Source organism: Amblyomma mixtum, chromosome 3, assembly GCF_055824585.1.
Source record: "Amblyomma mixtum isolate Tamu chromosome 3, ASM5582458v1, whole genome shotgun sequence".
In the NCBI taxonomy this organism is placed as follows: domain Eukaryota; kingdom Metazoa; phylum Arthropoda; class Arachnida; order Ixodida; family Ixodidae; genus Amblyomma; species Amblyomma mixtum.
The window spans coordinates 263212009-263223660 of record NC_143014.1 but is presented as its reverse complement, the minus strand read 5'-3'; the positions used below and the strand labels follow the sequence as shown (position 1 = coordinate 263223660).

The following is an 11652-nucleotide window of genomic DNA, read 5'->3' as shown; positions in this document are numbered from 1 at the left end:
TTTCCGAAACTAAACCTGTGTTTATCCACCGCTTTACGCATAAACGTAGGCATCCGCTCTCGCTCCCACGTGCGTTCCAAGCCAATCCCAATCCATAGCTTGTGGTCATTTCGTTTGGACGTTTGGCAGCAAAGCGCTCGCTTGTGAATTTTTATTTCTTCAAGCTTTTTGAAGTTTGGTGGCGGCACGCGTGAGTCACCGAGGGGAACCAGGAGGCACTGCTTGCGTAAGTATACATTCTGTCCTTTTTTCCCTTTCATGTTAGTTGTCAGCTAATATTTACTTGTGAACTTGTCAAGAGTGAGGACAATGAGCACGCCTCGTGTGTCGCCCCTTTATCTAACTTGTCTGTAGGCATCTGTCAGCAGTTGTCTTTTGATTAACTCAGCGGCGCATTGCAAGGTGTAACTGCGTGTAAGGGTTGGGGTAATATGAAGTAATACACACGTACACGAAGGGAAGCGCTTCTAAATGTCGTGTGTGTTTGTGTGTTCCTTCATCAGGGTGAACGCACTATCCCGGCAAATCTTGTTGGCGCATTGCTTCTGAGAGGGTTTGTTTCTCACGGCACATCGTACATTTATGTACGTGTATAGATATTATGATCATGATCGCAATGACAGTCGTCACGTGGTTACGGCGCTCGGCTGCTGACTCGAAATAGGCGGGTTCGATCCCGGCTGCGGCGGTCGAATTTCGATGGAGGCGAAATTCTAGAGGCCCGTGTACTGTGCGCGATATCGGTGCACTCTAAAGAACCCCAGGTGGTCGAAATTTCAGGAGCCGTTCTCTGCGGCGCCCCCCATGACCAACCAGTTGCCACGTGCGATGCAGTTGAGTGTTTTTCATCGCCAATTTTTGCTTTTGTGAGGCTAATCGCTTGGTTAAGGCATGCATGTCAGACGTCATAGAGTCGCAGCCTGCATGCCTTGTGCTTGATTGACAAATGCTTCCATGGCAGTGTTGACATTGTTGCGTTGCGAGTCTCCGTGCGATGAGAGAAATGTGACAAGAACAGGATGAATGAACACAATTCTTCTGTACTGCCAGAAGTAATGCTGCTCCTGCCAGTGATCGGTTACAGAAAAAAAATTGAGAGTACTTTTTATTTATGTGTGTCCCTTCCCGCTACTGAGAGCCTTGTATTACAAAGTCTAGATCAGTGTGACTCTACATATAGCGAGTGCTAGTTTCGAGCTCGCTAATTGAACGCGCTTGTTTTCTCTCTTCCTCATTTGGTCAATCTTGCGTTTTACTGGTTTCTTTTTTCATCACTATGCTCCTGGTAGACTGCACTCAGTTTGATGTTCAATGCAGTGAAGTTGCGCGCCACTATTGCTGGCTGTTATTTGGTTCACATGACAGCAGGCACAGAAATATTGTTTAAATAAGTCCCAAATTGCAGGCGCTCGTGACACTTGTAACTCTCAACTCATGAAAGTTCAGAAGTGCGTTGCGAAGTAGAACGAGATGGTTGTAAGAGTACCTGTCAGTTGTCATGGTAGTGTGAAGTTTTCGGCACCCAAACAGGCAAGTGCCAGTAGAGTATGGCACAGACAGTGTCTGGTAAAAATCTTTGTTTCCCCATTAATCTTTTGTCGTGTTTCCTCTGTGCAGCATGTCAAAACCATTCGCTGTGGTGAAGTTTCCTCTTGAGGACGACTGCCTTGCAGTCATTCCTGTCGGATGGCTCACAGAGACAAAAGAAGAGTGCTACTGGCCTGTGGCCAGGAGCTCGGAGGTGACGCGACTCGCAAAAGCTGAGGCCGAGCCAGCTCTCGGAGGGGAGTGGATGCGTTGCCCAGTGGTCGTCGTTACCACTTGCCATAAGTAGTCTTATTGCAGACATATTGATGGTAGCTTCATCAGCGATTGTAAAGGCCTCTTTGCTAGATTCTGTGAGTCTTCACCTCTGCATGGCTAAATTACGACTAAGAAGTCATGTTGATAGCCACCGCTTAGCCAGCTGTCAAAAAGAGGAGCAGAATGAACTGTTAGCTATTGCACTTGTAAGCTGATGAACTACTTCTGAAACTCATTAGTGCGTTGTTTTTGAAGACCTGTAGTTCCCAGAATTAGTGCTGCACTCAGTATGCTTAATAATATTTAGTACAGAAAGGTTTAGTATGGTAATTTTTTTTGCATTATGAAACATTTTTTGGCACACAAAAAGCACAGACAAGGAAAGAGCACACAATACAAATGCCAGACATCAATTGATGCTTTGCGTTGTGTGCTCTTTCCTCATCCATGTTTGTTGTGCACTCAGACAGTGTTTCATAATGCAAATTCAGAACCAACTCATCCAGCTGTTTACATTTAGTTCAGTTTGAATTGTTAGCCTGTCGCAGTGGCTGAGTGGTCCATGCTGCTGAGCCGAGGGCCCAGGTTACATCCTGTCTGTGGTGAAATGGAGCAGTGCAGAATGCGCTTGTGCTGTGTAATATCAGTGCATGTTAAACAACCCCATGTGGTCTAAATTAATCTGGAGTCTTCCGCTACGTCATTCTTCATAGCTTAAAGCTGTTAAATCCTAGAAACCAGAATCACACTTTTAATTGTAAATAAAACAATGCCTCTGCCACATGAGTGTTTCACAGGCTTTCAAACTGATAGTCTGTTGGCCTGAGTGTTGCTATACAGGCAGCTGAACGGGCATCAAGTCAGCAAAGCAGCCCTCGGACATATTTTGTAGTGACAATTCTGTTAAGTATGGATACGTGTTTAATTATGAGGAATTATGTGAGTTAGTTTTTGAAACCCATAGTTTGTACGAGATTTTGGTGCATGGTATTGAGGGTGCCTAAGACTGTATGCTGTTTGGGCAATTAAATATGTGCTCTCGAAAGTCTGCCAGTTTCCTTTCATAAGGTTTCTGATATAAACAGCAAGCTTCTTGTGGTAAGCGGCCGTGATGGTTAGCAGTCTATGGTTGAGGAAGGAAGGACCCGTGCTCTCACTGTAATGTAAGTTATCAATCGCTCGTACAGCTCTTTTTTGTAAAGTAAGTACTTTCACAAAATTGGTTGAGGTAGTCGTTCCCCAGATCAACAAACAATATTGTACATGCGAAAAGACTAGAGAGAAATAAATTTGTAGTTTGAATTTTCGAGGCAGTATTGTGTGAAATTTATTTAGGATACCAACAGAGCGAGCCATTTTAGTGCAAATGTAGTTTACACGATCTGTCCAGAGTAAATGTTCTTCAAAAATGACTCCAAGGAACATTGTAGAGCTGACACGAGTTATAGGAGCTTGCTCGAAGTGAATTTGGAAGTTGTTCGGAACTTCCTGATTTTTGGCTCTAAACAGTATGTACTTTGTTTTCCTGACATTAAGTTCTAACCTATTTGATTTTAACCAAACAGACAATTGGGATTACCAACTATTGGAGGCTGCTTGCAAAATATTACTATCTTGCCCTGAAAAAAAATACGTTAGTATCGTCTGCATAGATTATAATGTCTGCTGGATGAAGGTTGACGATATCATTAATATATAATAAGAACAACGTTGGTCCTAGAACGGAGCCCTGTGGCACACCAGACACAATCTGACCGATCCCAGATGAAATACCGTTAATGATAGTTGTTTGAGATCGGTTGTCAAGGTAGCTAGCAAATAAGGTTAAAGGAACGCCGCGTATTCCATAACACTGCATTTTTTCAAGCAATATCTTATGGTTAACCGAGTCAAACGCTTTCCTCATATCAAGGAATATGCCAACTGTTAGCAGTTTATTTTCTATATTTTCAATTAGCTTTTCTTTGATTTCCAGTAAGGCGGCCTCAGTTGTTTTGTTTTTTTTTTAAATCCGTACTGTTGCTTGGAGATGACATGGTTTTTGTCGAGATATTGAGAATGTTTGCAGGATCCTACAAGAGCGCCGAAAAAAAGGTGCGGCGCTACGAGTTCACTTCAGCCCTAGAAAGCTCGGCAGTTTCTGGTAATTGAAATTCTCATATTTCTTTATTGATGAGAAATTATTTTGCATACTCAACAAGACGTTCATGTGCAATTCTTTTTTAGGAAATGAGGGCCACAACGATGTTGTACAGCTGCCGTCACCACGTAAGACATGAATTCTCATTTGTTAAGCCGCCGCGGTGGCTCAGTGGTTACGGCGCTCGGCTGCTGACCCGAAAGACGCGGGTTCGATCCCGGCCAAGGCGGTCGAATTTTGATGGAGGCGAAATTCTAGAGGCCCGTGTGCTGTGCGATGTCAGTGCACGTTGAAGAACCCCAGGTGGTCGAAATTTCCGGAGCCCTTCACTATGGCGTCCCTCATAGCCTGAGTCGCCTTTGGATGTTAACCGCCTTAAAACTAAAACACCATTTCTCATTTCTATTTAATGTAAGGTCGACATTGTGTTAGTTTTGATTGGGGATTTATGGTAGTATGCTTGCAAAATCTGGGAAAAAAACTCCACCGTAGCTAATTGCACTTGCAGAGAAATGGAACGTGCTCAGACTTGGCATCAGCTTTTTACATTTGCCATGCTCTCAGATCAGCAGTGAATCTGCCAGTAACCATTTCGTGGCAAACTCTCTTACCCACGTTAACAGTACTGCGAACAGGTTTCTATTCACATGACATATATTCCGCTCTCTGTTTTTGGTTTCGCCATGACAGTTTCTTTTGTGTCCTTAAATGAACCGCATTTTCCAGTGTATAAGACGCACCCGCCATATATGCAGGCTGTAATTGAAAAAGTTGCTATATAAGACGCACCCTTATATAAGACGCACCCCAGTTTTCCCAGTTGGGCTAGTGAGGATCAATTAAACACGCTTGCGCGACCATCACGAAATTCACCGTACTTGTGAGAAATTCTTAAGCAACGCTAAGTGGTCGAAAAAGGCAACACTCACGTCATTCCTGCCCACGTTTTGGAAAAAAAGAAAGAAAAACGAAAAAACTCTCCCACATGTCCATAAGAACATTTTATTTCTACTTAAAACCTTCGAAGTCTTCACCTTCGGATGCGCTATCAAAAAGTTCGCCCATTTCTGGTGGCAACGCGACTGAAATATTCTCTTCGCACTACGTACATGGAGCAAACAAAGTGGCAAAGGGTGGCTGAAAAAAGAACGCCGGCTTGTCCTGGCTTGTCTTGACAATGGCGAGAAGCGTGATTGTCGTCATCTTTTGGCATTTCACATTACTTTTGCTTGGGGCCTCCGAAACGGTGGTGTGTTTGTGATCCTGGAAGTCGTCATCCCCGTCGTTTCATGATAAAGTTCACCTAAAAAAAGTTGCGCACGGTGGTCCCCGTATTGAATTATTAACCGTGTTACAACCGCTTCATTGCTAGTGATATTTTTTCGGTAAAAAAGGCTTGAACATGAACCTGAGTAATTTCTGAACTCTCTAAAAAAAAAACGAAAAATTCGCATATAAGACGCACCCTTGTATAGGACGCACCAGCAAGATTTTTGAAAAAAGCCGCGTCTTATACACCGGAAAATACGGTACCAATGCACCATGCTGGTGCATGAGAAATGTAATTATTGAAGTACTATAGACACATATTTAAAAAATTGAAAACTGATTTTTCAGGAAAGAAAGTGGTGCAGTAATTCTCTCGCATTTCGGTGGACATTCATAAGAGAAGGGATAAAGGAGGGAGTGTGAGAAGAAAGGAAGAAGGAGGTGCCATAGCGCCCTGGGATAATTTCAGCCGACTGGGGATCTTCAACGTGCACTGACATCGCACAGCACACGGGCACCTCTTGCGTTTCGCCTCCATCGAAACGCGCCGCCGCAGTCGGATCACAACGTTCTTTTATGTGTCATAGGTATCTGCATGATGTGACATTGTTTGTCACGTCAACTACTTGTCATGGAGGTGTCGGTTTTGATGGGTTTTGAATTATGAAGTCTTTGTACAGCCTGTGATTGAAACCAAATTAAAATATCTTTTCGGCCAAAGGAAGTGTTACTATTGCCTGGGGGGCATCTCTATATAACCAGGAATTTGTTTCTGAACTTCGTAATTTTGTGTCTATTGTGTTTTAAAAAGATCACCTGTATGCAAAACAGCCTGGCCATGCAACTGTTCTGTCCCTTCTCCAAAAATATCCTGAAGTAGCATTTCTGCATTCAATTAGGATAGAAATGTGACATTGTGGTTGTACACAGTAGTGTGTTCTGTACTTCCTGGATTGCCATCAATGACGCATGTTCATCTCCAGCCCCACTGAATCACGCTGGGGAGAGCGTGAACGAAAACAGTGCGCCACCCAGCAAGCTGGAGGGGTCGACAGCTGGGACTGTTGATGGTGAGATTTTCACTTTGTTTACTTTTGTGCAAAAAGAGAAATGCAAGCCAAACATGGGGACACAGTGAGAGGACAGAACAAATGCTGCTTGTCCCGTCTTTTCACTGTGTTCCTTTCTTTTAATTACACTCCTATTTTGTCTAGTATCAAGTGACACAACAAAATATAGAAGCTAGATCTGCTTTGCCTTAAAGAAAAACAGCAAATTTTAAATTTCTCATTGTACCTGCTGCTGCCGAGCAGCAGTCAACGGGCCCAGAAAGACCTAGAGAATATACTTATTCAGGAAGATATTTGCACGGAGTTCTCCTCAGTGGCTCTTGAAACGGTGCTAGGAGCACATTTCTAGTTTCAAACTATGTGCTTTGAAAGGGGTCACTCTGAAAATCATCACATGTATTTCTCAAAAACGATTGTATTGAACTGAAGTGGTACTGGAATTTACAACCTAGTACTTCCATTGCTTTCTCCTCTTGTGATTCATAGTGGAGTGGTTGTTCTGTGCCCTTCCCAAGAGCTGTATGTTGTGCTTTTGTTGGGTTCTTTTGGATCCTGGCATTTCTGTTGCCTCTCTCGGCCTACATCACCACCAGGAAGCCACTCCTACGAATTGCACTCTACACAGTAGTCCCATGTTCTGTGCATTTGTTTCCTTACCAGCATAATTTGGTCGCTTGGTCGCGGTTGGTCAGCAAGGCCCATATTGTAATTTTTCATTGTCTTTCAAAGTATTTTAAAAGTTTACTGGTTGGAAGTCAATGCAGTGCCTTGGATGCAGCAAAATGTGCTGAAAAAAAATTAATTGCGCTATCACAAAGCTCCCATAAAGGGTGCTGAAGGAGATAAGCAGCCGATAATAGTGGCATGCTCTGAAGGAGGACCTCTTGCTTAGGAAAGAACTGAACAGCCTAACTGCCTTGTGGAGCACATCAGCTGGCTCCTAGTCTTGTCTTGCCTGCAGCAAAATGGATGCGTGGTAAGAGATAAATGTGACCTTGTTTTATGCCTCAACGGTTTGGCACCTCCTGTGCCTAGCAAGAAACATTTGGTCCATCTCTTTGTTGCATTTCGCCTGTCAGCTAAGGGCTATAATTCCATAAGGGCTATCTTTGTTGCAGTTTTAATGCATTGATCCCTGCCAGCACTTGCAGTTAGAACAGATGTCTACCTCCAGCATTTTGGCCAATGTGGGTTTTGCCGTGAGCAATACTTTCCAAATGGTGCAATGCTATATTAAGGGCACAGGCCTGCTCTGCTTTCTCGCTTCTATTAGCACATGCTTCTCATGACACTGGAAGAATCCATTTGCGACTAACTGCTGCCATCTCTGCCATGGTGCAATAGCAGTGGAAATGCCCATGAAGCAATGTAAAAATTGGCGAAGCTCATAGACTGAGAAGTCCTTTACACAACAAGGCTGCAGGTTCTGTGCTAGCTATCACACATAGAGCAGCTCCATTTCACCTAGGGGTTTGTCGGTGCATGGTGACATTTATGGCATTTAAATTAGGCTAGCAAGGAATAGAACATGAATTAGAAGTGTCCTGGAGGATAAAAACTGGTGGAAGTTTAGGAGCATAGTACAGAGTGTGTTGCTGCCTACTGTTAGCCTCATACTGTTCTTTATTGTACCTCAGTGCGCAAATGATATTATTGCGCCCAGGTTAACCCTGCTCTCACTGAAATTGTTGATTGCTTCAGTTTCAGCTACCCTGCTGAAGCTGATGTGCCTGGTGCTGGAGGTCCGACAGCAGCAGCGCGACTTAATGCAGCGGTTACAAAGGCTGGAGGATCATGTGCTGCTGCGGTCGGACCGGCAGCTGGAGCAGAGGACTCGGCCAGTGTCCCCCTCGCCACCGCCTCCCACCCTTGCACTGCCCGCATTCTCCCCACTGGAGTTGGACACTGTGGAAGCTGCCGTCCAGGACGACAGCGTGGCTGCTGGACTGGTGATTTAATGTTTCTGATAATTCGTGTCTGGAAAAAATGAATGCCTACTAACGATTTGCATGCATAATGTAATTGCGAGGTTTGTGAAGAAATCTTGAGCTCCAAGAGTGTTTGCATGCCGTGCTCTGTGAATAACATGCTCTTCATAGATATAATTCCTACTGTTGTGCTGGAGTGTGCTGTCACAGTGTGTTTTGTTAATGTAAATGTCTTGTTCATGAAAGTTGCTTGCTGATATACACACTGGCTGTTTCAGTGAACATTTTCAGGAATTCCTAAGAATAGGGAGTTCAAAATAGAAGAAATATTTGCAGGTACACACGCACAGTTATGCAGTAAATTATGTCCACCACTGCTGAGAGATCGTTCCTCCAAAAAAAAAAATTGTTTTCCCATATCGAACTTGCGCTTCTTTAGGAATTTTTGAGAGTGTTCACTGGAACGCCCTGTCGATTCCTTGTGTGGTGAGATTTACTGTTGGAAGCAAAAGTGGTACGCAATGCCCAGCCGGTAGCAGAGCTTGCAAAAACTGCATCACGTGTCGGGACAGCTGTTAGGGGACTCTCTTTATCTGCTCTTTGGCTCCTATCAATTTGTTGGGCTCAGTAGCAGTGCTGAACATGTGGCGCTCGCAATATTGCTTACGGCAAGTGCCAGTTGTCACATCATGTTTCAGCCACGCAATGCAAAGAAAATGCCACCTGCGAGACTGCTGTCGCATCAGAGCGTTTAGGCGAGAAGGAGCGCTAAACAGCAAACCAAGCTACTGATGCTGGTTCTGTGCGAAGCATTGCACCTGTCACATCTTGTAGTAGCTTGGTATTTGGCGGTGCAGTCACAGGCTTTTTTGGGGCAGTTGCTCTCAGATGGTGTCACTCAATGTCATTCGATGTAGTTTTCCAGAGCTCTGCCAGTGGCCGGTCGTTGCATAACAGACTTGGTTCCAACAAATTTTTTTTCTCAGTCAAATATTTCTGTGATTACATTATTGTTTTACATCGATCAACAGCAAAAAAAAATCCCCTATGCTTTTGTTGCCTGTGGCTGCCTTTCTTCGTAGGTGTCTCATAACGAGCCCCTCATTTTCCTTACATTTGTCATTTATTGTTGTGCTGTTTTAATTTAGTTCAGCAGTGGACTTTGTAGCTAACATTAAGGATGTTGTAAGATCTGTTTTACAGGAAGCTGAGCTTTCGGTTAATATACTGTTGCATGAACTGCTGTGAACACAGCTGGAAGTTGGTCCTCTCTCAGCGCGTCTTTAATTTCGGCTAGGTTTCCCAAATAATGGGGCAGCTTTAACCCACCTCTTCCCTGTATTTTGCTCACATTATGCACATTTCATTACTTAATCTGCTGCCAAAAACAAGCAACATCGTTTAATTAAATGTGGTTGCTAAGCACGCAGCTTTACTCAGGTGCTTGGGGATTTAAATAAGCGCCCTTTGTATAGCATTAATTAGACTGCTCAATTTCAGGGTAGTGAGCCCCGCCATGGTGGCTCAGTGGTTAGGGCACTCGACTGCTGAACCCAAAGACTCAGGTTCAAACCCAGCTGTGATGGCCAGTTTTCCATGGAGGCGAAAAGCAAGGCGCCCGTGTGCAGTGTGATGTCAGTGGCGCATGTTAAAGACCCCACGTGGTCGAAACTTCCGGAGCCCTCCACTATGGTGTCCCTCATCATAGCCTGAGTCACTTTGGAACTTTAAGTTCTACAAACCAAATCAATTTTAGCGTAACGGCTGTGCAGAGAAAACACATCCAGTACATAGATATCTGCAAAAAGCATTATAGTTATAATATAATAATGCCCAAGATGCAAAGCATAATGGGTAGGAGTTGGCCACCTTTGCTTAATCGCTAAAGTTTCCCTGCTCTTAGTAAACTGGGAAAAAAAAGAATGTCCATATTGGTGGTGGTGCTTTCTGCTGGTAGCAACTAGTCAAGCTATTGTATCATACAGAAATTATGCATTATGATTGTAGGTACTCGCATGGGCTGTTGACAGGTAGTCACACAATTGTCTTAGCTATTCGATTCTGCTAAACTAAATGAAATTATAATTGATGTTTGTGCCTAATAGCTTGTGCACCTGTGGTGTTTCTTTTCAGCGAAAGCAGCTGGTCCGCCTGGGGGGCAAGGGCCTGAGGGAGGTGGGCTCCAACATAATGACCGCCATCATAGGGGTGGCTGTACAGAGGATGTACAGCCTCCATGGCCGCAAGGGCAAGTGGTCATTTATTGCCCTCAAGTTATGCAAGGTGGCAACAGGTATGTTGTTGCAGTAGCTTTTAACTGAATTTTAAAAGATGAGTGGAAGAACATGCACCAGGTTCTGCTGCGCTTTGTTTTCTTTTCTTCTTTTCAGTTGATACTTTACCAGTTTTCTTTTTCATTACAGGTGAATATTTTGTTACTGTTTTTATGGGGGTAGTCATCTGCAGTTTTCTTCCATGTGCATCTGAAGATATATGAGTCAGCAGATGCCTTTCAAAGAAAGCCCTCCCATCAGTCACATCCATCTCTTGTCATGGATCGTAGTCGTGCCTTGTATCTGCCAGCCATTTGTGCTCCCATATGTTAGTAGTGCAAAGTGGTCGACCGTGATGTCGCAGCAGCTTTATACAGTTGGTTAGAAGAGCTTTCAGGTGGATTTTCTCCTCAAGTTGTATTTGGATACTGTAGTCCTTTCATTCTGGCACGCACTTTGAGTTAACATGTACTTGTGGCCTTTTCTGTTTTCTCTGTTGCGGAAATAATCTTGATTTCTGTTAACGAGCAAACTTTTTCTGCTGGCCTAAAATGAACGCTTATCTTATGCAGATGCCATCTGTGAGAAGACGGGGGCGGATGTGGTGGAAGCGCAGGGGTTTATTAGGAAGTGGTTGCCAGGTTCAGTGGACCGTGGCGGCGGACGCAAAAGGCGTTTTGCCGAAGCGTTTCTGCCAAGTACCGCTGCCGGCCTGGCAACCACTGCGAGCCCCTGTGCTTCAGCCCCCAGCACAGTGCCCTCCCTTCCCCAAGCGGCCCCCACCTCCCAGAAATCCTCCTCCCGCGCGGCCCTGGCTCCTTCCCAAGGTCCCGCCTCCTGCGCGGCCCTCGCAGGACTCGCGCAACCGCGCGTCCCCAGCCACGGTGCCTAATTATTTAATAAATTGTTTCTCAGTTGGATTCTTTCGTTGCCTCATTTTGTTGTGCATGTGTATAGAAGAGATGATTGCAGCTTTGCAATGCCAAAACCCATGGCTTTCCCAATGCGAACATTAACTGGAATGTGAATATTCGCTGAACTGGAAATGCAATGGCATAAACTTCGGGCAAGCGTTAGCAGAAAGGCTGAACAGTGGCCTAATTGTGGTATGTCAAGCTGGTGTTGGTAGAGCGGCTGAAAGTGGGTACAATAGCGGCATGAATGTCGGT

At 44.5% G+C, this 11652-nt stretch overlaps 1 protein-coding gene across 3 annotated transcripts; it reads left to right on the top strand.

The window, feature by feature from the left end:
• The first annotated feature begins 3443 nt into the window (after positions 1–3443).
• On the top strand, positions 3444–11403 carry LOC149354603 (uncharacterized). 3 transcript variants are annotated; one of them, XM_089583436.1, is made up of 6 exons: positions 3444–3946; positions 4030–4071; positions 6196–6279; positions 7984–8231; positions 10344–10503; positions 11056–11403. In XM_089583436.1, exons 1-6 carry the CDS (start codon positions 3838–3840, stop codon positions 11373–11375), a joined length of 963 nt encoding a protein of 320 aa, XP_089439562.1. In that variant the 5' UTR covers positions 3444–3837; the 3' UTR covers positions 11376–11403. The 3 variants fall into 3 exon arrangements, with proteins under 3 accessions (XP_089439562.1, XP_089439563.1, XP_089439561.1); XM_089583437.1 differs by having other exon boundaries at positions 3445–3946; positions 6196–6282; positions 10344–10458; XM_089583435.1 differs by having other exon boundaries at positions 3445–3946; positions 6196–6282.
• The last annotated feature ends 249 nt before the right edge of the window (positions 11404–11652 follow it).